At 35.4% G+C, this 26,645-nt stretch overlaps 1 protein-coding gene across 10 annotated transcripts; it reads right to left on the reverse strand.

Moving 5' to 3' along the window:
* Positions 1–7,799: 7,799 nt before the first annotated feature.
* Positions 7,800–21,792, reverse strand: HB-7 (homeobox-7). 10 transcript variants are annotated; one of them, XM_020673414.2, is made up of 13 exons: positions 21,648–21,792; positions 21,337–21,454; positions 19,989–20,167; positions 17,632–17,807; positions 15,808–15,925; positions 14,525–14,713; positions 11,923–12,423; positions 11,738–11,839; positions 11,319–11,528; positions 10,596–10,770; positions 9,714–9,991; positions 9,171–9,266; positions 7,800–9,035 (listed from the first exon to the last, which is right to left on the reverse strand). In XM_020673414.2, the coding sequence occupies exons 3-13, from the start codon at positions 20,121–20,123 to the stop codon at positions 8,640–8,642; spliced, it is 2,376 nt and encodes a 791-aa protein (XP_020529073.1). In that variant the 5' UTR covers positions 20,124–20,167; positions 21,337–21,454; positions 21,648–21,792; the 3' UTR covers positions 7,800–8,639. The 10 variants fall into 10 exon arrangements, with proteins under 10 accessions (XP_020529073.1, XP_088717169.1, XP_088717171.1 ...); XM_088861043.1 differs by having other exon boundaries at positions 9,714–9,982; positions 21,648–21,786; XM_088861045.1 differs by having other exon boundaries at positions 9,714–9,982; positions 21,337–21,459; positions 21,648–21,781.
* Between the last annotated feature and the right edge of the window lie 4,853 nt (positions 21,793–26,645).

The following is a 26,645-nucleotide window of genomic DNA, read 5'->3' on the forward strand; positions in this document are numbered from 1 at the left end:
ATAATAAAATTTTTTACCCAACATAATCCTTATAACACATTAGTAAAAGCTCAATTGAAATAAGATACTTCTTTAGTTTCTTCCAATACCTCAAAATTTTCTACGGCAATTACCAATCCTTGTAGTTACTTCTTCCCATTTTTTAACGTGTACCATAAAGATTTTTAATTTGGTATTATAAATTTATTGCTTGTTTAAAAATATATAGATAGACATTTGAAAGATTTTTATAATAAATAAATAAAAATAAGGTTTATCACAATAAAATCATGTTATTCCAATCATATTATTCCAATGACTTATCATGTTGAAACCAAATTCTAATCATGTTAGAAGATATGTGATTCAATGTAAGTGCCAAAGACATGCAAAATAAGTAAGAAATTGTATAATGATGACTTTAGAATGACACAAGTTATTATTAAAAAATCTTTTTGAAATGGTGATGATGTTATTATTAGAAAATCTTTTTGAAATGATGTGATGGTGACTTTAATTCCACATTTTAGTGGAATTTTGTGACAAAAAAAATAAAAAAATGATAGTTTACATGCAAGTGTTGGTAAAAGGTTGGTAATATATTTCCCATGTTTCTTCCAAACATAGTCAAACAGTAGCCATGTATTTCCCACGTTGCATCTAAATACTATCCAAACAGTAACAATCCATTTTCAAGTAATGTATTATGCAGTAATGTATTATACCAATAATATATTTTATGGATAATATATTTTCAGGTATCCAAATATCCCTTGGGGTATTTTCTTCACATCCCACTATTGTCAAATCTCTCTCTAGGAACTATGGTCCTCCATCCAAAATCCAAGGCTTCTCTCCCTCTCTAGGATGCTTCTCTCACTCAATTAAACTCTCTCTCTCTCTCAATCAAACGTACTTCACTTTCAATTGATATTTATCTAAAACAAAATCTAAGAAATTATAAAAAATATTAATATTGTTTAGGGTCTCAACCTTAAGATTTTATATCTTACCTATAACTTCTTTTAAACTCCAACAACTAATCAAACACATATATCCAGAACTTCCTAATTATCCAGCAGGTTATCAAATATATGTACTTAGAACTGCTTTAACATTCCAACAAGTTATCAAATACAGAAACCAAAGATTCCTTATAATAACTTTTTTCTTCCCAATAAAAAAAAACTTCTAATTTTTAAAGAACATTTACCGTCAAGTTATCAAACAGACCCTAATAGAAGCTTACTTACGAAAGAAGGACAATATCCAATTTTATACTTAGTCCGACTGGCAAATCACGTGGGGATTTTCATGATATGAAAAAATCTGAATCAGCTTTTACTAACCTCATGATATAAACTATGCCAAAAGATTTTATAGTATATTATCCATTACTCCAACCTCATGATATAAACAACGCCAAAAGATTTTATACTATAGTATCCATTTACTCTTTCAGGTAAAACTCAAATTATGAGTTATGTTAGGACCCTGTATTTTGGGGATATAACCTCGTCAACCCTTATCAGTAAAATACAATAAAAAAGTTTGGAATTGAACTCTCTGTGTTAGAAAAAATAAACTCTTAAGAGTGAACAAAGATTGTCCAATTATGTATAGGCAAGATCTAAGTGTCAAAAACTCCAAATCCGTTTTTTTTTTTTCCTTTTAAAACTAATCACCTAGTGATTCTTAGGTGGTTCCCAAAATATCAGACTAAAAAACTCATCCAAATAGGCCTTTGGTTTAAGGTAGTAGGTGTATAGTATATGCTTCCGTGGGAGCATAATAAAAGTGTTCTATAAACATGCTGGGTCAGTGTGCCGAGTATCCTCAGCTTAAATTAGTAAAAGCATCCCTAGCTGTTTTTATTTTATTTTTTTTCTCATTTTCAGCAAAATTTGCTCTAACTCCAATGTTTACAAAACCAGAGTAACGTATGGTTGAAATGATTATTTTATCCTTCCTGTAATCGTATGTTTGTAAAATAGGCAACGTTGGGAAAAATCATAAACTGTAACAAAGAAATTAGCGGTAAAAGATTTGCACATATAAAAATCAAAACATTTCCATCTATATTTTGGGAAACAGTATTATTGCCAACTAGTAAACTTCCGAAGTAATTTTTAGAGAAAATTACAACCCCCTTCCCCCGAAATTACACTTTCTAGACAACTTTCCCTCAACAAAGTTTTTTTTGGTAATTTTTACTCCAAATTTAACTTTTCTAGCAAATATCCCCCAAAAAAAGTACCAAAATACCATATGAAAAGCATGCGGTCCAACACAAAATGGGAGAGGTCCGGCACAGGGGTGGTCTAGCACTTTGAGTGTGCGGTCCAGCACTTTGGGCTTCTAGAAAGCATGAAGTTCAACACAAAATAGGGGCGGTCCGGCACTATGGGCATTTTCGTCAGAAAAATATGACGTTTTTTACTTGGAGGTATTTGCTAGGAAAGTTCAATTTGGGGCAAAAATTGCTACAAAAAATTAGTTGGGTAGATTATCTAGAAAGTCTTATTTTGGGCACTTTTTGTAATTTTTCCCTAATTTTTATCTATGAAAACTATAAATACCCCCTTGACCCTACTTTTTAGGCATTTTTCCCCTCCCCTTCCTCAACAACCATCACTAACCTCAAAACTATTTATTTTAGGTATTGTCTACAAAATGACCATTCATCTTTTGTATATGGAGGGCACAATTATTTATTGTCCGTTTAATTTCAAAATGGGTGGTTGTAAGAGTGTCATTGAATTGACACAATAGTCCAAAAAAAAAATTTCTTGGGCTTCATGACTCACCCCAAGCTGTCCAATTTGACATCTAATTAGTGGAAATGATATCGACCTCCATGTACAAAAGATAAATGGTCGCTTGACAATCCCTTATTTTTATAATGCCTTGAGATTAAAAAGCTTTGAAGAGGAAAATACTCTTGGTTCAACACATTTTTTTTCAAGATAAAAATCAAACTGGTCAAATACCATGTGTGCCAGACCGACTTTATTATAAATAATGTATTGGTCTAACACACATGGTGTCAAACTGACTTCACTTTTAAAAAATAAAGCTGATCCGGCATATAATTTAAAAATAAAGTCGATCCGACACATGTTGTGCTAACCAGCATCAACCTGACAAAAAAAAAAAAAAATCGAGAGCGGGTGAGAGAAACATTTGTTATAAAGGGGCATATTCTTCCTAAAAGACACTACTTTTTGACTTACGGTGAGAATGGTTGCAAAAATAAACAGTCTCGACTCCAGCGGTGTAGATTACAAAGTTTTTTTTTTTTTTGTCCCTTTAATTTCTTATGATAGCCTAAAAATTTGTTTTTTCCCTAATCATAAAAATCTAAAGCTTTGAAAGTAATGAAGACCTGAAAATCTTGAAAATAACGGTCATCATAATATATTATATAATGCATTATGTTTTGGACCTGAAATCAAATTTTTTTTTTATATTCATACCTCTGAAGTTTGAGATGAGCAATTGGAAGGCTTTTTAGTATCGGAGCAGTTTTTTTTTTTTTGGTGTGTTTTTTAAGTGTACCTTAGTTGTATCTACATCCAGTACTAAACTTTTCATTAGGGTCCATTTGGATAGAAGGAAATTAGGAATCTTAGATATTTGAAATCTAAATAAATCTATGGATTTTCAATATTAAGGATTTTTGCCATGGATTCCGCAAATCTCTTCGTTTGGATAAACTATACAAAATTTAAGGATTCCTTGCAATCACTTCTATGTCTATTGTTTGTTTGGTAACAAAACTTGATACAATTTCTCTCTAAAATTTTTATATACTTTTTCTCTCTAAAACTCAAAATTTGGGATAGTGTATCTATAAAAAATTTGAGATAGTTTCTCTATCTAAAATTTGTTATGGTTTGTCTCTCTAAAATTTAATATACTTTCTATCCAAAATTTAAAATTTGAAATTGTCTATCTAAAAGTTTTGAGACAATTTCTCTCTCTAAAATTTTTAGGTGCTTTATTCTATCTAAATTTAATATAGTTTCTCTTTCTAAAAATTTAAGAGACTCAATCTCCAAAACTTAAAACTTGAGATAGTTCCCCTCTTCAATAATTTTGAGATAGTTTCTCTATCTAAAATATGATATAGTTTTTTGCTCAAATTTTAAGATACTTTCTCTTTCTAAAAACTAAAATTTGAGATAATTTCTCTCTAAAATTTTTGCAATAGTTTATTTTTCTAAATTTTTTTATGTATTTTATCGCTCTAAAATTGATATAGTTACTCTCTTAAATTTTAAGATGCTTTTTCTATCTAAAACTTTAAGTTTGAGATAGTTTATCTCTCTCATTTTTCTTTAAAATGCGATATAGTGTCTCTATAAACTTTGATATACTCTCTCTCTCTAAAGTTTAAAATTTGATTTACTTTCTCTCTCTATTTTTTTTAAGATAGTTTTTCTTTCTAAAAATTTCATGTAATTTCTATATTTAAATCTTGATATAGTTTATCTCTCTAAAATTTTAATATACTTTATCTCTCTAAATTTTTTTACGATACTTGCTCTCTCCAAAAAATTTCGGATAGTTTATATCTTTAAATTTTTTTAAGTAGTTTCTCTCTCTAAAATTTGATAAAATTTATATTTCTGAAATTTTAATATATTTTCTCTTTCGAAAATTCAAAATTCGAGATACTTTCTCTCTAAAACTCAAAATTCGAGATAGTTTCTCTCTAAAAAATGAGATATTTCTCTCTCTAAATTTGTTTTTTTGGCCGTTTCTCTTCCTAAAATTTATAATAGTTTATTTCTAAAAGTTTACGAATACTTTCTCTCGTTACAATTTTAAGAATACTTTCTCTCTCTCTCTCTAAAACTTAAGATTTGATATAGTTTATCTCTCTAAATTTTTTTGAGGTAGTTTCTATTTCTAAAACTTTTTAGGTACTCTCTCTAAAATTTGATATAGTTTCTCTCTTTAAAAGTTAAAATATGAGATTTTTCTCTCTCTAAAATTTTTGAAATGGTTTCTCTCTTTAAAAATTGTTATAGTTTCTCTCTCTAAAAATTTGCATGTACTTTCTCTCTTTAACACTTAAAATTTGAGATAGTTTCTCTCTAAAAATTTTTGGTACTTTTTCTCTCTAAAATTTTAACATACTTTCTCTTTCTAAAAGTTAAAATTTGAGATAGTTTTTCTATCTAAAATTTTGAGATAGTTCATCTCTTTAAAAAATTTGGTACTTTTTCTCTCTCTAAAATTTTAACATGCTTTATCTCTCTAAAATTTTAACATATTTTCTCTCTCTAAAAGTTAAAATTTGACATAATTTTTTTTCTTTAAAAATTATGAGATAGTTTCTCTCTTAAAAAAATTTAGGTACTTTCTCTCTCTAAATTTTCATATCTACCAAATGCTCCCTATCTTTCGGGTCGAGGGAGCCAACAAGTGAAATCCATGGGCCTTGGAAACGCTAAAAAAAAAGTTTTGGTGTGGAAATGAAATCATGCAAAAGTAGGTCTTATTTTCATGATTTTGATTTTTTTGATTTTAAGTATCCTAGCCATTAAACAATCCAAACCGTGGATTTTAACGATATCCAAGATATTAGAAATCCATGTACCCAAAGAGGCCTTTAGAATAATTTTCCTTAATTGTATTTTCTTTATTTATGAAAAAATCTTATATAAGGCATCAACCTTATTTTAAAGCACACCTCAAAAATCCTTTGAACAAAGTTGATGAGTGCATCTTATAACACAATCTGGACCATCTATTTTCAATATTTTTAAATATGCTCAATCTGTAACATTTATCGAGATTTGAATTCTATAATTAAGGGTAAAAATATGTTTTCACATTACTGTAAAATTCAAATTTTATAATTAAGAGCAAAAATAGACTTTCATGCTACCGTAAGGACTGCATCTTTGAACAGAGTTCGAAAATGCGCCTTTCCATGATTGTTTAAAATTGACACCTTCACTTAACGCCCTTCACTTCTCCATTCTGCATCTATCTCTGTTGCATCTTATCTCCATTCACAGGCAAAGACTATCTTCAAGTTCCAAGAGGGGAACCGTAGAGCTCCAGTGTCAGTCCCAATACATATGAGGTGCACCATGGGAAAATCCTCGTCATTCTCTCTCTCTCGCACGCATACACAAAACTCTCTCCCTCTCTCAGCTAGGAGGGAGGCAGAATTAAAGTTCAGTCCTACGACCATAGCTGCTGAAAGGATGGGGCTGCCCTGTTATAGCCATGGCAGGGTCAAGGGCCGGGTACCTTAGAGAGATGTATCTCTCACTTCAACATCTCTCTCACCCTCTCGGAGGCACCCATGCCACTGCCCCTGTCATGGCTGGGGCGGTGCTGTCCGCCCGCACTATGGCTCAAACATGGCTACAAATATTCGGAGCGAACAGTATCCTCAAATTCGCAAAGTTGCACGCCTCAAAACACCAATTATGCCGCTCCATTGGTGGTTTCATCTCTGTCTAAGCCACAACCCTTGATAGTGGGGATGAGGCACAAGTTACATTTCGTACTGTTCATGAAACTCAATGCACACTGTGTACTTTTACTTTAGGAAAAATGCAGCATTTATTTACAATTTTAGGGAAGCTTATTAAAATACACCAAGATGAACTATCTAACAGTTTATTGATTTCTTTTGATTTGGTTCTTAAAAGTCTATAAAAATACGTGATAATGAGTTGAAATAGTTGAAAATAGATAATATGTGAAATAATAGATATTTTTAGTTGTATTTTGAGACATCCAAGCTATCAAATTTCACATCGGATAGTTGTAAGTAATTGTGACCATCTTCTATCAAAAATAAATAATCTCCTTATATACGATCCTTTTTATATACTACCTGGTTATAAACAAGTCCCTAAGCTATCTTAGGTCAAACGTGGACAGTTAGGGGTATATCGTTCCTATCCTCAAAGCCTGTAAAAAGTTTCAGCATATTTTGATTTGAGGCAAGACATCACCCAACCATCATTGTCTGACATTAAATGGTTTAAGAGAATTGTTTCATACTCATGCATGATATATACAAATACTAAATATTTCACAATTGCAATTGATAAGTATTTATATACAATTCTAGCACTTGAGTTTCCCACATTTAGCAAGGCCCTATCCAACTGTATGGTATAATTGAGGGATATTTGAGGGTATGTCCATCCTCAACTCAAAGTCAATCAAATTTTCATAAAGACTTCGAGCACACTAGTGACATTGGAGAGCCATCCCTTACCTACATATGGAGGTATGAAGGTCCTAGCAAGTTGTAGGAAATTCGAGTAGCATCAAATACTTCTCCACTTATTAAAATGGATTTTATACTATAAATCATTTAATTTTAGTACAAAGAGATCACAATCACGTATGACTTCCAAACATCAATTTTCATGATCTAGAGTATGTTCAAAGAGTTCTCCTTTGGAGATTGAGCCGATCAATGGAATACCCTCAAATATTGATTTCATATCCAAAGAAAAAGTTGGTTGCAACCTCCTTGCACTTACGGGTGGCAATAGACCAGGATAGCCTTGGCTTTGGGTAAGCCCTTGTCTTGGGCCAACCCTAGCCCTGGCCCTATTAGGGCTGGGATAGGCCAGCACTAGCCCTAGCCCATCCCTCAAGCCACACTTTATAGCCCGGACCCTACTTTTTTTAAGGCCGGGTCGGGTTACCTGGCCCATTGCCTGCCCTACTTGCATCCGAGGCCACTTTTCCATTGCTCAAGAAAAGAACAACAATGAGAACTAAAGTTCCTAACACATTTAATGGCATAAAACCAGCACAGGAACTCAAGGGAGTGTAACCCAAAGCAACCAATCCATATATATATAGCCCCATGTAAACAATAGATTAAAGTTCTACAAGAGGAATCCAGTGTATGTGTATGACGATGTAATAAAAGCTTGAAAACAAGGATACGAGTGTATATGATGACACAAAAGGGGTTAAAGAAACAGAGAAAGTCAATACCCGAACCACCACCCTGGCTAAGTGGTGAGGCCACCATAATCAAAGTTACCTAACCACACAGCAAGGATCTCATCTGGTGCGCTCTTGACTCCCCCACATTCCCACTTTTTACTTATTTATCTCCCTTATATTTCATCTCCAATGGTGCTTCTTCCTCTTATTTCCCACAAAATTACACCCCCTTTGTTCTATCTCTACACCATTTCCACCTCTTTATCTCTCCACACCTTGATTTCTCTCTCTATAAATATATATACCAAGGGGAAATTACTTGATAGTGCTCCCCCACATATGACTCTATAGAAAATACCCAGAAAGCACCTCTTTTTACTGGCATCACCATTATACCTCAGGCCCCTTTGTGAAGTATATATAACACCTTCCCCCCTCTAGGAATTTTGACAAGATCAGGTCTTCCTCCAAAAAGTTAGGGCTCTTGGTATAATCATCATCCCTGTAAAACGAGAGCTCATTTTGGGCAATTCTCTTAAAATTTCTCACACTTTTTTTTCACTCTTAATCCTAAGACACACATCATTTTGACAACCCCCACACTCTCTTTTCCTCAAATCCCAACAGACACAGACACACACTCTCTCTCTCTCATTTATTCCCTGGACTCTCCCCACTTCTCTCCGAAGGTGGGTGTCCCTAGCAGACCTTTACCGTTACTGATCACGAGGTGCCAATAAGGCAGCCCTGATCTGATTAACCGCGTTGCAGAGATGGTTGTTAATGGCAGGAACGGCTGAGAAATTGAGATTTGCAGTAGGGTTTGAGCTTGCCAACATCTGCACCCCCACCGTCATGAGGCACCCATCTCCCCTATTATTGCTGCTGCTGATACCGTTGCCGTTATAGGCATGTTTTGGGTCGTTGGGTTGGCGTCGCGGGGTGATGATGAAACCGGAGGGTAAGAGAGGGACATAAGAATGGTCCTCGCTCGTCACAGCCATCTGCACAGAGGATATGTCGATGGGGGCATAGATAACAAGGGACGCAGAGGGGTCGGTGCAGCTCTCCTGGAGCATCAGCTCCACATTCTGCGGTGTGTTGCCCCCGGTCTGTGCGGTTTCAATTTGTGGAGAGAGAAAGTGAATGAGCAAAGGAAATGCAAGTCTTCTCTCTCATTTGTACACTCACAGTGGGGAAAAGAGAGAGAGAGAGAGAGGGCTTTATTGATTTTGAGTAACACTTACATTCACACGATAAAGAGAAATGCAGTTGCCTGTATGTGTGCCATTGGCAATGTGCGCCACTTCGTTGCTAGCGCTACCGCTTGAAAGAACATCTAACTGTAAATATATTACAATTATTAGTTTGTGATTGTTATTATTATTCATGAATAACTAATCGCAAAAATCTCAGAAATATTGACTCCCAGTTAAAATGAATATTCCCAGTTATCTTGTTCCAAAGAAGTCACAATTATTTCTAGCCATTGGATGTCAATTTGGATTGTGATTCAGATATGTCATGAAGTTCAAGAAGTTTTTTTTGAATTTTGAGTCTAATCGATGACACTCTTATAACTACCCAATTTAAAATTTGACGAGTGATTATGACCTCTTGTATAAAAAATAAATGATCTCTTTGTATATTTTCTTGACATCCAAACCTTTACATACCCACATGCATGTGTTTGTACACATTAGCATAGTTGGATTCCTACATACATTGATTCATAGCACATGTATGATGCATACATGAATATAATGTTGCATGCGTGGATGCATACATACCTCAGTTCTGCGGCGATCGTCTCGAAGGAGATCAAAGACCTGGTGGGGGGGAACGGGCAGCCAAGTAGTGGTGATAGCACAGAGTATGAGCCCAATGGGTTGCCCAACCTCAGTATTCTTCCTTGTTGTGATCCTCACTGTGTCCTCAGGCCCGCCTGTTAGCGTAGTCCATGATTGGCCCCCAGACCCGCTCATGTTGATGCAGAAGATCCTCATCATCCTCTGGGCAAGCCTCATCAAGCTACGTCGCGCTTCCAGTGTGGTCATTACTGAAAAAGCTATCATTCCATAAAACCATGGATAAAACTGCATTTTATGTGAACATTAAAAAATATCTATATTTTACGTATAATATAATTATATTTAAAGGTCATGTGTTAATCAACCAAACTACAGTGGTGATACAATAATTTCAGGAGCAAGATGAAAAAGCAAAAGTATATAAGGGAGTTTTTTTACTAATTGGAACCTACAGAGTTATTTGATTCAAGTAAAAAGGATGGATAAGTTTGGTAGTGTTTAGGGATAAACTTCAAGAACTATCCATTTTCAAGGGTTAAGTATACCATAATCCAGTGGTGTATGGTACAAGTCATACGCCAATAATCTGTTCTCATTGACGGAGAGATTAAGGTATTATTAATCTCCCACCATCCATCATAAAAAAATAAAAAGTTAATGTTAACATTAATGTTCCCTAATCCTGTGTCATAATGCAATGGTTTATGGTACACTTTTCCCATTTTCCATGGGTGAGCATGGGATTTGACCTTGTAACTGTGAGAAACTCGGGCTTCACCATGCCCAACTCCACTTTTATTTTCAAAATTACAAAAAGGGAAGGCCATTTTTTCAAGAAAAGTTGACAAAAATATCTCCTACCTCCGAGATCACGATCGGAAATGTTTTCAGCCATGAGGCTTGCGAGCCTCTCGCACTGGCGCTGCAACACAGTGGCCCAACGTTGAGCCCCAAATGCCTCTCCGCTTTCGACAATTTGATTAAACATGGGATGAATTGGTTTATCATCGACTTCTGAATGTTCTACCCAAGTCACCTGCATAGAAAATCAATGTCATAGAGATCAATTCTTTTTTTCCTCCAAAAATAATTAGAAGGTCAAATAATGTGTGCCACAAATTTTTCAAATTTAAAATCGAATATTGGCTACTTAATTATATGGACCCTTGAACTCTATTTTCTTCTGAACTTTAGCCAAGAGCTGAATCAAAGATCTATTTTTATATATTTTTTGTTATCCTCCCAAATATCACAACCATAAGAAATAATCAGTTCTTCTTTATCAAAAGGTCAATATTATCCGAAACATCATAAGATAACTTCCCCATTACTACCAATTGCAGGAATGTTTCTCTGGAAATTCAACAAAAATCTGAATCTACAATGGTAAAAAATTTCGGTGACTTCCGAAAAGATCCAAAAGTGCCATGACACAATTATTTTTACGATTTCACTAAATAAAAAATTTGGGTTTTACAGATTTTTCAAATTCCATGTTTATTTCAGCAAACTATCAAAATTTCGCAGACATTCCCTTTCAAATACAGCAAAATGTAAATCAATATCTCAGTCGAAGATAATTACCCTTGAATAACCATTAGGCATATCTTTAATCACACAACCAGAGGGGCGCCTCCTGTACCTAGAGAGAGGCAGTTGCAGATTCTCACTGATACCATCAACGGGAAAATCAACGATCACCCAACCACCGTCAGCAGTTTGTTGGCAATATCGCAGAAAGTAAACCTCACGAGTGGGTACCAATGGAGTGAAAAACTGGAACTCAGCATACATCTGAAAATAGAAAATTTCTCAATAATCTTAGTCATTTAGTAATGCATTATGATTTGGTTATGAATAAGAGCAGGGCAAATTTACAGTCCTACATGGATATTGAATATAGGCAACTCAGTCATTTCCAAATGAATGATGAATTGAAATTGAATGAAAAAAAATAACTGCAATTTCCTGGAAATGCAGAAGTTATGTGGTTAGAAATTTACCAGTTGAAGCGACCCACTTCCATGGCTGGCAAGTCCGGCTGTTATGACTTGGACTGTCCTTGCCTTCGAAACTATAGATGGGAACATCTCCATCCATTTGTTCTGCACAGTACATGGATGAATGAATAAGTGACTTTTCTCTCTCACACACATACAAGCACACACACACAGAGGAACACACATACCGCATCCAAGAACGCATCAACGAGTGTGATGCTGTTCATTATAACCGTTACAGTGGATCGGGTCCCCTCAGTCCTCCACCCGCTCAATTCCTGCTTATGGTTGATCGGCCATTGAAATGACTTCGCATACTCGTCCACGTTCAAAATCTCTCTACCTTCACCGCCACTTTGGAGCCACAACCCCTCATTAAGCTGAGACATCTTTAGGAGCTCAGCCATGGCTGCCATGGCAAGGTCGAAAGCGAGTGGCTTATCATTCTCCAGTAGTCCAACTGTTCCGAGTGGGTTAATCTCAGGCATTGAATGGGGCACCATCATGTCGCTAGTGTGGCACAGAGGAGGGCAAAAGGGAGGCGGAGGAGCCTGTTCATGATGGTACTGCCTTGTATACATGCCAATATCAAGGTCTAAAGAGGGGACCATCATTTGTGGAGCTTGAACCATGCCATGTACTGGCCTCCCCCCAGCGTATCTTGTCGCCATACCGTTAAGGCGTTCGAGCTGCATGCAAGGGAGAAACAATAACTAGTAAGGGCTCAAAGCATACGTGATTAGAGTGATAGGTGCTACAACGTGACGTATTGAGTTACATTTCTATTATAAATAGCAAGGCTCTTTCCCTATTGAATTACTACTAAATTATAAAAAAAAAAGAAGGGATGATTTTTTGAAGAATCCTTTGATTTCCTCTCTCTATCTCTAGTATGCCCATTCTCGCTTGATAGACCCACAATTAGACGTCTCACCTCCTACCTTGAGCGGGCATCTTTACCCATATAGAAGGTTCAATCCGAAAAGTAGATGGTCATAGAGTTTAAGATTTTTTTTTTTGTTAAACTTTGAATCTAATCAATGACATTTTTATTATCACCCAATTTCAATTTTGATAGGCAATTTCATAGACAAGAATATTGTGTGACTTCTTTGTACTAAAGTAAATAATTTATTTGTATAAGTTTTCAAAATAGATCACTAATTACTATTCCATAAATTTTTAACTAAATTTCAATAAAAAATAAATTCAATTTCCAAACTAAAAGTAAATAAAAAAAAAAAAAGGGTTGCATAATTTTAAATAGAAAAGTGAGTGGAAATTTTCTCAAACATTTCATCGAATCGACACAGAATTCATCTGATGTCCCATTTGTCTTTTTTTTTTTCTCTACGAATTTGATGAGCCAGATGGCTGTTGTACATGCGTACTCATTTTCCTCAAATTTGATTATAAGGGAGGAGAAACACAAATCAAAGCTAGTGTGTCATTCATTATCATCATTATTATTAGAGCCTTTTTCTTCAACTATTTGGATGGTCTAGATTATTTGGACATAAATGATACAAATTTGGACCGTTCAAAATTGACTTCAGAGTTTTTATCGAAGCTTATATCTTTTCATCTAAATGGAGAGTAAACCCCTTTGGAGCTTTTCTCAAGCCTCACATATTTCCATTTAAAACTCTAAATAAAGTTGTTAACAACAAATAGGATCTATATTTATAGACAACAAATGGTTTATTAGACATGTTAAAAAAAAAAAGGAAATAGAAAAGATCAAGTAAATGGTTTATTAGACATGTTAAAAAAAAAAAGGAAAAAAAAAAAAAAAAGAAAAGGAAAAAGTAAATAGTTTATTAGACACTAGATTGTCCGGAAATATCCTATGTCACCCCTGATAAGTAGATTTCTAAATGATCATTTTTTGGTATGCCCTATTTAGTGAGAGGGCGTTAAAAAGGGGTTTAAGTTTGTGGGAGTTTTTGTTTTCAGATAACCCCAATTTAGAAGTACTAATTTCAAACTTAACAATGTACACATTTATTTGTATTTTATGTCAAGATACCCTTCATAAAAATTATTTCTATTTTTAGGCTTCACACCATCCTAAAATATAGAAAGAATCTACTTTTAATTAAAAATCTTCTTCTTTTCATATTATTTCTTTTAAGAAATTAATACTCATGAAATTTCACTCTAAAAACCTAGATATTTTATTTATAATAAAAAAAAACCGTCTAAAATCGTTCTCTCTCTCTTCAGGCACACAGGCTGCGACGGCTGAAAATAACAATTAATAAATTACTCTGCCATGCTTTTAATCATCCACAAAAAGACAAAAGCGAACACTAATGAAAAAAAAAATGCAAACCCCACATTTAATTAACAAAATTAGGGTTTTGTCAAAGAAACCCTAAGAGATGTTTGTTTAATACTCAAGCTATTCCTTTCTGTTTTTGGGGAAAATAAAAAATAAAACTATTCGAGATATTGAGATATTAGTCCTTGTAATACCTGCATCTCATAGAAATTCAAAAATTTCAAAAATTTTAACAATTTTTGTGAAATATAAAAATTTGAAAGTACTCCTCATGCAAATTATGACATGGGTTCCGAGAATCAGATCTTAAACTCACCATTCCATTATGTATGGGAATATGGTAGAACAAATTGGGTGTACTTTTTAAATAATGGTAATTGTGGGGATATATATGTAAATTTCTCCAAATTTTTCTTGAAAGAAAAGGAGAAGAAATAAAAGTCTTCATAAGTTTCACATGTGACCGATGTTTCTAGGAAAAAAGAGAGGGAGAAGAAGAAATTAACCTCTTCCTTGAGTCGGGCATTTTCAATGCGCAGGTGCTGCTCATCAAGAGACATTTCTCCCAAAATGGCTGGCCCCCCACAAGCAGGGCATGTTATATTTCTGATGGCGCCGTGCAGGCGGACGTTCTCGTTCTTTAGGTTCTCGTTTTCAGCCCTGAGTATCACGTTGTCGGCGCGGTCTTGCTGAGACTGCTTAGCCGCGCAATGATGATGATAATGCACGTTAGAGAAAGAGAAAGACAACGACATGTTTTATGAGATGGAAAAGACAATCCAGAAATAGAGAAAACAAGAAGTTCGAGAGAAAAATAAAGAGAAGAGGATAGACAAAAGAGCAATGAACAATGGACAATGCTATGGCTCTGTGTATGATGGGATGAAAAAAGAAGACTAACAAGAGTTCTTAAAGAGAACTTGAAGCTAAAAAGAGATAGAAGCGACCAACTTAGTTACAGTTTCTTGAGCACGCGTGCACGCAGGCGAGGGAGAATCGTGCAGTGCATTACTTACTTCTTTCTTTGTTTAGAAAAGCTGTTTTATTTCATAAATATGCAATAAATTGAGAGATTTTATAGTGGTAGGGGTGAACCAGGGGCCACTGACATGGTTTGGGACCTTTCGGTACCACACGGCCAAAAAGAAGGGGGAAATTTCTTTTTTAAATTAGGGAAAACAGATTGGGAACAGATAGGAAAAGGAAATTGTCACCATCGACAATTAGTTTGAACGATAATTACAGACGATAAAAGTATCATTAATCTAAACAGGAGCTACTCTCATAGTATCACTGATCCAACCCTTTGATTTTATGTTAATTGCCTCTGACCCTACTGTTTCCATGGTGTAAGTGTACATAGACCTTCAATGAAGGTCTAATAACAACTCGACTATATTTGCGAGAATTACATTGTTAAGGGAAGGATATGGATGAGTAAAAAGACAACGCCACAAAAGCTAGGCAGTCAGGTTGGTAGGGCACTATAACATGAAGTCTTGAGTTCCATTATTACCAAAAGTAGTGGACCCCTTTTCCGCTAAACTACCCAAGCATTTACGTGAAATCTCATGTAAAGGATTGAGGACCAATGGCCTTAAATTTATTTGAAAGACACATGAAATATAATTGTTGTTGACTCCAGTGAGGGTAACATGGCTACTAAATGGTAAAAATAACAACAACAATAATAATTTAAACAAAAGGGAGTTTAGCAGTGTGAAAAACTAGTTACGGATCAAAGAATTATGCAGAGAGATATGGTGACAAAAATGAGACAAAGAGATACCTTCATTTGTGTTCTTCTGTTCTGAAACCAGAACTTGACTTGTCGAGGTTTGAGGCCAAGATCTTGGCTGAGTTTGAGCCTTTGCTTGTCGTCCGGATGTGGGCATTCTTTGAATAGACTACACATAAAATCAGAAAATTACAGGGAAAAAAGTTTACAAAACGTACAAAATTGGCTTTGCTGAGGGATGATAAAAAAAGGGAGAGATAAAAGATCTAAATTACAAATTTGAACAATAAATTGTATACACTATTTTGTATAATTCTAAACAGTTTGTATGACTGTATTTTTTATCATATAACATATTAAAAAAGGGCAAAGTTTGGCCGATACCTTGAAGGATACTATTGTATTACGACTATCATCATCCAAGCCGTTTGCTACCGCACATGGATGGTTAGAATGAATTTAAAAGAGAGAAGGGATAAAAAAAGGACGCGGTTTCTTCGAGTCCATGTAGAAATGAGTCCCCTCTTAAAACTTATTATTTTTGAGGTGGATTCTTTTACCTAATTTTTAAGGACATATAATTTCTAACATGGAGATCACAAATATAAATAATTAAATAAATTTTAGAAATTAAAAAATAATTTTAGGAAGAAAATTTTTGGACCATTAGTTTCAACTATTTTTTAATGGACCACCAATTTGCATCCAATGCTTTATACCTCAGCAGATGTAAATGCATCCCCCCACGCATAGAACAATTTTCCGAAAAAGAATCATCATAGAAAAGATATAATTATTACATTATAGTTTTCAGTTTAACTTCGTGGAGAAAAAATGAGGTCAACTTCAGAACAAAAATCCTTGAGACTTGAAATAAATTTTAAAATAGTATTATCATAAAAGAAAAAATTTATATAAGTTTGCAACCTGAAAATCTAGAATTAAAGATGCACATTCAAAATGATAAAGATTGTTTTAATGTTGAAAAAACCTCTAATTGATCATCTCGACATCGAGATGCATGAATATGAAAAAAAAAGGAAAAGATTTTGAGTCCCAAAAATAGTGAAACACATTATCTAGATCTTCAATTTTCAAGATTTTCATATGTTTATAGATCTACTTAATTTTAACCATTTTTAGAGTTTAAAATTTTATAACTAGTTATAAAAATAGATTTTCAGATAATCCTAAAAGATTTTTACATCAAAATTACATGTTATGATAACACTTGGAGATGCGGCTTAATTGGATTGTTTAATGTTACAACCTTATAGAAACCACACCCTTATTTAAAAGAGTATTGTTCTTTTTGACCTACGATAATGCTGGCCTAGGTAAGCATGTGTTAAGCATGTGTCAAAGAGATTATTAAGGATGGTATAAATTATAAAATAAACTTGGTCGAGCATGAAATCAGGGTAAATGAGATCACCTCAAGAACAAAAATCCCTAAAATTTGAAAGAAATTTTAAAATAGTATTGTCCCTTTTGACCTACATGCTGACCGAGGTAAACATGCGTCAAAGAGATTCTAAAGCATGACATAAATTATACCATAAACTTAAGTCAAGCATAAAATCAATTGAAAACTAAAAGGATTAAGAAAATCAGACAGGGATCCTATATTGAAAATTGAGACAAAGATATTTACCAAAAATCTTGGACATAAAGAGCGCCGGCAAAACCATGGTTCTCATAAAGAAATATGGCCACCCCAAACAACCACGGAGAAGAGAGGAGGGAGAGAGATGTAGAGAGAGAGAAATACAGAGAAAGAGAGGGGGGGGGGGGGGGAAGCAACCCAAAAAAAAAAAAGTGCAGGTAATTTAATGGGGAATGAAGAGATGGTGATGGTAGAGAGAGTAGACATACGCTTCCATCTCTTGAATTTGCCTGACACTGTGCCTATGATAACGCTTTCTCTTGGGGTTCCGCTGCTGTTGCTCACCATCCTCATGCTCTTCCGACACCCCTCCATCGATGTTCCCACTTCCAGACTTGCTATCCAGTTCATCTTCCTTCCCTTTCAATGCACCATTATCCTCTTTCTACACCAAAAGAACCCAAATCCAATTAGAGTGAGCGTGAGAGAGTAGTAATTCCTAGCAATGAAAACATATTGGGAATTTTAGTTCTGAAAGAGTAAACAGAGAAGTTTTTTTTGAGATTTAAAAGTATACAGAGGATTAGGTGGCCCTCCAAACGGTTAGAGAGAGAGGGAGAGAGAGAGCAAACATGACTGTATGGTTGGTTCTACGACCCCAAACATTGTTGGTAGAGAGAAAGACAAGCCTTTAGAAAAAAGAAGAGAGAAAGACAGACTGTGAATTATGTTTATAGCAGCTCTTGGAAGGATATTAAGAGAGAGAGAGAGAGTATATGGCATTAGGAGTCCCATGCTGAGGGGAAAGATACTAGAGGTATGGTGTATTAGGACTCTTTTTTGCAAATAAAGGGCAGAGACAGTATCCATATAGGGCATTAGGAATCCAATTAAGAGTAAAATTTTGATGGACAGATATGGGAGTTATATAATTAGGATTCCTTTTGCTAATTCGGAGAGAGAAAGAATCTATGGTGTCTGTTTAGGAGTCCTAAGTAAATCTTCTCCTTCTATCCTAATTATCGATGAGAAAAAATTTAGGAGAGAGAAAAATAATCTATGGTGTCCGCTTCTAGGTTTAGGAGTCGTAAATGTTTTTCTTCTATCTTAATTATCAACGAGAAAAAATTTGCTGAAAATAGGGCTCGAGCTGACTCGAGACATTTGAATGACAGATACAATATAATCGGGCGAATCTGACCCTAGTCCTAAAATTGTAGGTCTATATTCAGTTTGGGTGACTAACCTGAAAAATAGGGCGCGGACTTGAGACACTTGGACTCCATAGTCTGAATAACTATCCCCAAAATCGGGCGAGTCTAACTCGAGTCCAAAAAGCAAAACCATATGTATATTTGTATCACTTAGTTGAGGTAAGATCCGAGTCTTAAAAGGTGACTCGGAAACAGACTGACTCGAGACACTTGGATTTCATAGCCTGAATGGCTAACCCCAAAAATTGGGTAAGTCGGACCTGAAAAGAAAAGTAAAATTGTATGTTTGTTTTTGCCGCATTTACTTTTAGTCTGACTAACCCCCAGTATAGTAGACCCGAGTCTTAAAAGTTGACCCGGGCACATACTGACTCGAGACACTTGGACGTCATTGTCCAAATGACTTGCCCCAAAAATCGGGTGAGTCTAACCCTATTCGTAAAAGGTCAAGTACATGTCTATTTTGTCAATTTTGACCGTGGGGATGACTGGCCCCAAAACTAGTAAGACCCGAGTCTTAAAATCTGACTCGGGAACGGACTGACGCGAGACACTTGCACTCGACCATCCAAATAACGAATCCCAAAATAGGGAGAGTGGGATCCTAGTCCTAAAAAGTAAAATTGTATGTATATTTTTGTCACACTAAAAAAAGGACTTGACCCAACCCCGAAAAAAAAAAATGTATGTATTTTTTATTTGAGTCCAGAGGATTCGAGCTCGACATTTTAAACAATGGTATTTAAGAAAGACCTGAAATCAGAAACATCCAATTTGAAATCTAATTATCAAATTCCGACAAAATTATTAGGATTTACTAATTATTGCCTTAAAAAGATTCCGATTTGACTCGAAATCCTAAAAAAATCTTGGTATGGTACAAAAATAGCCATATGCAAAAAATAAACTCCCCCCATGAGGGAATAGGCCATGAAGAAGAAAAAAAAGTCTCTCAAAAAGATACATAAGCTAAAACAAACCTAGAGCAGAAAGCCTGAAGTTAAATCTAAAACTCTTTAAGGTATTCCATATTGGTTACCTGATCCAAACTACCCAAAAACCTATACACCAACAATGAAACCAGAACTAGAGAAGACCTAAATAACCCTCAATTCAACTGAAGGAGGGAAAAAAAAGAAAGAAGAAATACAAAAGAAAGCTGAACAAGAAAAAAAGAAAAATGAAAACCTAAATAACCCTCAATTCAACTGAAGGATGCAAAAAAGAAAATGAAAAATAAAGAAGAAGTACAAAAGAAAGCTGAACAAGAAAAAAGGAAAAATGAAAACCTAAATAACCCTCAATTCAACAGAAGGAGGCAAAAAAGAAATGAAAAAGAAAGAAGAAATACAAAAGACATCAGAGATAAAAAATGAAAGTAAAAAAAAGCATACAATGCCATTAGAACTTACAGTGAGGAGGCTTGAGAAGACTGGTGGTGAGTTATAAGGCAGGTTATGAAGGAAGTTGAGGTTTGAAGGAGGGAACATTGGCTCTCCAACTATGTTTCCACCCATTGACATCATGACCTGGCAATCTCCATACATTCTCTCAGAATAAGCTTAGATCCTTCTAATGTAATTCCAGGGACCTGAAAATTAGAATTCCCAATGAAAAAAGGAAAGAATGGTGACATAAAATGTAAAGATGGAATTCTTAGCAGCATAATGCTAAAGATCACAAAAAACTAGAAGTATTGTGAAATTTTGCAGAGAAAAATCATGGATTTTGATGTAACGTATAATAGTTGTCAAGGGATAAAGAAGTTCTGCTGCTCTATGAAGGACCATACACAAAGTCAGACCATAAGTCATCCATATCTCATCTCATAAAGAATTTTCATTTTTTTCCATGATGAAAACCATAGATAGATTGTAATGATTGATCTGAAAATGTGAAATGAATTTTGTAGAAATATGGTTAATAAGTAGAAAACTAGAGGGGAAGTGAAATTTAAAACTTAAAAAGGAGAGCTCTAAATCACTGAAAATATCCACAAGTAATGTGTTAATGAAGACAAAAAGGAGTGCGAAGTGTTGAAAAAATTGAATTATCCTTGAGAAACTTTTTAAGGTTTTAATACACATAAAACGCATATAATATTGGGCCATGTTTTGGTAAAGAAACAAGCAGTAAATGCAGGTAGAAATCACTACAGACCTTTATATCATAATAAAAAAAAAAATTAAAATAAAAGAGATGTTGGAATCAAAAGAAATGGATATTTTAAAAAATAAAAAATAAAAAATACGGTTACAAAATCGACTTAAAAAACCACACACACGGCTACAAAACCACCAAGAAAAACTCTAAAAATCATGAGAAATCAAACCCTATAACAAGGGGAGCAAGAATTAAGAAATAACAAGTTCTTGCTAAAGAGAGGCAAGAAAACTTTCAAGAAAAAGAAAAGAGAAATCAAAATAAATCTTGAAAAACCGATCTCATTTTAAAGATGGATGAGAATAGAAAGAAACCAAGAAAATGCAAGAAATCAAACCATATCTCCATTAAAAAGGAAAAAGACCCACAATCAAGAGAAAAAATCTGTAAAAATCTCTATTAAAAACATTCAATGAATTTCAAAGCTCAACTGAAGGTGAAAATTTAGAAACATATAATGGTGGAAATCATCAGCAAGTTAGTTTAAAATTCATAACTGTGACAATATATACACCATAAAATCACTCTTTCTCTCTCTCAATTCTCTCTCTCTCGCTCTCTCGCTCGCTAGTTTTAAAAGGATCGAGAGATTTATACCTGCGCGAGCAAGTTTTACTGAAGAGGAAGGAGGAGTGAGAAAGAGTCGGTTTCTTTTATAGCGATCAGAAAGAGAGGAGGAATCGCAACCCTCGGCTCACCTTAACTCCTCCAACTCCTGCACTGAGATCGCCATGAAAGCAGCCGTAAGTCCTTTCCTCAAATATTTTGCAAAGAGAAGAGAGAGAAAGTAATATATTATGAGAGTGAAAGAAATATATTATGAGAGAGAAACACTGTGGGAGTAAATACATGAGAGTGAAGAGAGAGAAAAGATGCAGAAGAGTGTGCTGGGTCTTTAAATATTTGACCTGTCAAGGAGAAGGTTTTCTCTCGCTTCTGCTGCTCTCTATCTCTCTCTAAGCTTACCAGTCTCTCTTTCTCTCTCTAGGCCTCTCAGTCTCTCTCTCTCTCTCTCTCTATCTGTCTCTTTCTCTTTCTCACTATTGCTCCGGTCTATATCCCCTCTTGTAGAGGCCAACTCCATTCGTGCCCTTTTATTTGTATCCCGATGAATTCTATAATGCCAAATCTATCCCCAAAACCCTCTCCATGGGAGGGGTATTTTGGTAAACAAGAATCAACGGTCTCTCCACAAAGAGGAGACGCAGGGATAAACCGGGTATTGTCGGGTTTATGGGTGAAAAATTGAACCCTAGTTTTCTCTCTCTACGTGCTCCCTTTCACCACTGTAAAATTGCAGAACAGGCTCCCCTCTCTCCTCTCTCTTCCCCTCTCTCTCTCCTTAGGTCGCCTATATATGTCTACTACCTTTCTCTCTCTCTCTCTATTCCTCTTCCTTTCTCTCTCTTGGTTCTGTAGTTTGTTTCTCTCTCTACATGCTCTTCCTTTCTCTCTCTAGGGCATTACTCCATATTTATTACCTACCCAACCGTTAAATGCCATTTTTACTGAGGTGGATGGAAACCGATCCCCTCTGGAAATCGGCTGCTGACTGTAAATGACACGTGTCGTCCGTTTCGGGCGGTAAGTCAACCCTAGGGTCCCCGGTCGGCGTCACTGAATAAGTTTTATAATGCCACTGAAAGTTGGAAATATATCAGGGCCACCCTTGTTACGAGATTGCCCTTCGCTCCAGAGTATCAAGATTACCCTCTCCACTTCCCGCCTATTGTGTCGACCCTCTACTTGAAATAACCCCACTTTTGTGTGTATTGCAATGTTCTTTTTGTTTTGGACTTAAGCAAAACATTTGTAATTAGGTAATTGCTTATCGATATTAATTCACCTTGGTAGAATTGATCTATTTTTGCTTAATATTTAGTTTAAGAACAAGAAAATGGGACCACTATTTTTCGTTAGAAACTAAGGAAGAATTTAAATTTCTGTAGATAAACATATAAATTTAGACAAAGTTCCTTTTACCTGGGAGACAATGTCGAGCTAATAACCTTGGACATATCTGTAATTGGAGTTCGAGGAATGATCATCTGTCGGGCACATCTCTACCATTAATATGCCATGGCGGCGGAGACTTCAGGAGGTGAATGGGCCCCATACTTTTAATGCCGTGCTGTGGTTTAGATCTCCACTATCATGGGAGATTCGAACGGAGATTTTCTTTCAACACACAGCACACGATGCATGCTACTCGCCTGATTGTCGTTCTGGGTTATAATTGCAAAGCGGAACCAAAATTCAACTGACATTGTAGATTTATTATTATTTAGATGATTAAATTTCCCACATTTAAGAGGCATCTAAATTGGATGGTAAAATTAATAAGTTACATGCTTTAATGCATGTAACTAGAAACATAACATGTGGTCTCCTTTTTAAGTATCAAGAGTATGTTATATGGTCTAAAATGGCATTTTTATGGTTTTCCATTCAAGAATTTTATGATAGGTAAGATTAGTTTGGATGACAATGAATTTTAAGGTTTCTACCTTCATAGGATAAATGTTGAATTAAATTATAGATATAAGTTCACTCATTTAAGTTTGTATACACTAATAACTCACAACTTACCCAATTTCACTACTCGTTTCTAAAGTTGCCTCATGAAATTTAACCATAGGAAGATCAAGGGTAGTTCTGCTATATCAGTTGAAAATATGTGCAATCTCCACAAGGACATGATAGAAATTTTTACATACCTGCAAGGATATACAGGACCATTCTCCCACCCACAACTATTCAGGGGCATTTTGGTCAAAACTTTGTAAGGGCTTCTATGTCATTAGCAGAAAAGAGAGGCGTGTTTTCTATTACGAGTGAGCCACGCGTCGGCATCGTTCTCTCCAATGTAAGCATGCCGCTTGGGACGAGTACTGTTTGACACGTGGTGACCACGGATTAGCTGCGCCGCGAATTAATGGTCTGAGGGTATTTTGGGAATACGTGGCAAAAAAATGGGGCCAAAATTTCAAAATCCATTAAACTTGGAGGCACGGTTCAAAGCATTGGAGAGAATCTAGGGCACCTTTTCTAATAACAACAGGACTCGTAAGTCAAAACAGTGTCGCTTCTATAAATGACGAGAGTATCCCTGTTTGGATGGCATCCTTCCCTTAAAAATGACCAAAAACCCCCCGAATCATTAGGAAAATAATTAACATATCCCCATTTCAAATTTTCTCAAAATCACAATAATGCCCTTCCCTGTATCGGGTCCAGTCCCAATGACCAACCTTCCTCCTCTTCATGATAGGATCGAAGGGTCCAAATATAGAAATGACTAAAATACCCGTAATTTGGGCAAAACCCGACCCTCTAATTTTAGGAATTGCCAGAGTTTCTGTTCAGACCATCCTTATCTGACAGATAAGCATGGGGATTTTTGGCATTGTAAGGAAAGGTGAAGGTAGCTTTTGGGGCTGGGCCCAATTGGTCCTGGGTCACAAACTACGGCCCAGGGTCAAGCTAGGGTTTCTGGTCTGGTTCGGCCTAGTCCAGCCCACTATTTTTTTTTTATTTGTTTTTAGCCCAATTCAGGCCAGCCGTGATAGGACGGCACTATGAGGACAAGGGTAAGGCGAAAGCTGGCCTGACCCATTGCCACAGTTGATTACCATATTGGGGAATAGGGGTGAATATAAGGGCTCTTGAGGTCTCAATGAAAAACTTTGTGCCTTTTCCGATTTTTGTGGGGAGTCTTTTGGCCCAACTCAGTGCATGGTTGGCTCAGGGTCCTCTCCTGCACCTAACCAGTAAAAAACATTTATAATAAGTCAGACAATGTCTTTTTTATAAAGTTAGAAAATAACCGTGGAAAAAATACGGATATGTTTAGATTTACTAATCGTTTAGAACTTTATTACAACAACAATAAACTTACATCAGAAATAAAATGTAGTTGTTTAACTACTTCGTAAAATGCAGAAAAGTTTAATTGAGTGGGAACAGTCCAAAAAAATTGACACTCTAGGGAAAAAAAAAAAAAAAAAACGAAAAAGTGCGTGCATTGTGGAAAGCTAGGAATAATATTGGGACATTTTTTGAGAGAATTAATTTTGACTCGTTAGAATATTTTGGATTTTATCCAAATTTAAAAACAATATAATTTTTTTAAAAAAATAAGTGGGCATTTTGGGAATTGTGTGCATTATTTTGGGGAGGCATGCCTCGCTTGCCTACGAGGGGAAAGTCTATATTTGGATAAAGCCAATTTTTGGACAGGAATATATTCAAACTAATCTTGAAATGAACGGTCCAGATCGTTTGAGAACCACTTGGTCGAGCCATCCCAGCCATTGTACAGATGCCTACAGAGACGCCAACATGCACGGAGGTGGGGCCACACGTGCCGCGCTTGGCGCCAGCATCGCACGCCTATAATTAAAACCACACTTAATTGCGATTCTACCCTCGTACGTGCTAATTACTAAATTACCATACGATCTTGTCAATTACGGAAATACCCTTAGTTATTATCACGTGCCTCGTGCCCTAATTTTAAGGAACGCGTTTTTGTACAGCGCCTTATGCGCCGGATCTTTGCGGACAGTTATTAAATTTGGGGGCTGATTTTAACACACCCACAACATAAGTTGGGTGGCATGTGTAAGATCACCGGTCTTGAGGGGTCCTTTAAAACCCGGATCAGTGAGGTAGATTAGGGGCGGCAACAGGTCAGGCTGGATCCGGACCTGAAAAAATGATATGGGACCCGGATTGGACTTGATCGGACCTCAAACGAGATCCAGACCCAAAAATATAGTGAGGTACATGGATTAGGACTCGGACGCGACACACTAGATCCACCAATCTTTGGACCCATTCCGAGACCTAGATCGTGTCTCCTCACAGGTTTTAGGTCAAGTCCATGTCCATTATCACCCATAGGACAGACCGTTCACCTATAAATTTATGTCAAATCACTAGATCGGCAATACGGATCAAGTTTGCACTGGTCTGATCCAAAAAATTATTTAAAAATAAAATAAAAATAAGGTTTATAGGTTGAGGATTAAAGGGACCCAACAAAAAAATATACAAATTTAAAATATATATATATATATAAATGCAGAGGTTAGCCCACTAGCTCATATCTATATATGAACCCAACAGCTCAAATTAAATATGCACCGATCTAACAGCCACTACCTCATTTCGTATTTTAATTTTAATTTTTTTCTACAAAATCAAATCACTTGAAATTTTGGGCATTCAATTATTCTCATCAAGGTGCACTTAATAAAATATTTAAAAATTAATTCACAAAAAAAATATTGACCAAAATGCCTTCAAAAAGTTATTTCTTACCATTTTTTTAAAAAAATATTTTTATTAGATTCTCATATTTTTAAAGAATATACATCTAAAATTTCAAGTGATTTGGATTTGTAGAAAAAATTTAAAATTAAAATACAAAATAAGGTAGTAACCGTCTAATCGGCCCAAATTCAATCTAGGTGGGCTCGAAGATATGAGCTAGTGAACCAACCTTAGCATTTTCCTAAATATATATATGGAAGATACTACTGTTAGCGTAAGGGCTAGCATGAAGATATGAGCCCAATGGCTCAGATTGAATCTGGGCCGATTTGACGGTCACGACCTCATTTCATATTTGAATTTTATTTTTTATTTTTTATAAGTCCAAATTACTTGAAATTTTAAACATGTATTATTCTCATCAAGCTGCACCTAAAAAAAATTGATCAAAATACCCCTAAAACTTTATGGGGGCATTTTGGTCATTTTATTTCATATAAAATATTTTTTTGATATTTTTTGAAGATTCACCTATTTTTTATAAACACATGCGTAAAATTTCAAGTGATTTAGATTTGTAAAAAAAATTAAAAATTCAAACATTATTGAGCTTCCATGATTGTCAGATC

The sequence above is a fragment of the Amborella trichopoda genome, chromosome 3 (assembly GCF_054954075.1).
Source record: "Amborella trichopoda isolate Santa Cruz 75 chromosome 3, AtrichopodaSantaCruz75HAP2 v2.0, whole genome shotgun sequence".
Lineage (NCBI taxonomy): Eukaryota > Viridiplantae > Streptophyta > Magnoliopsida > Amborellales > Amborellaceae > Amborella > Amborella trichopoda.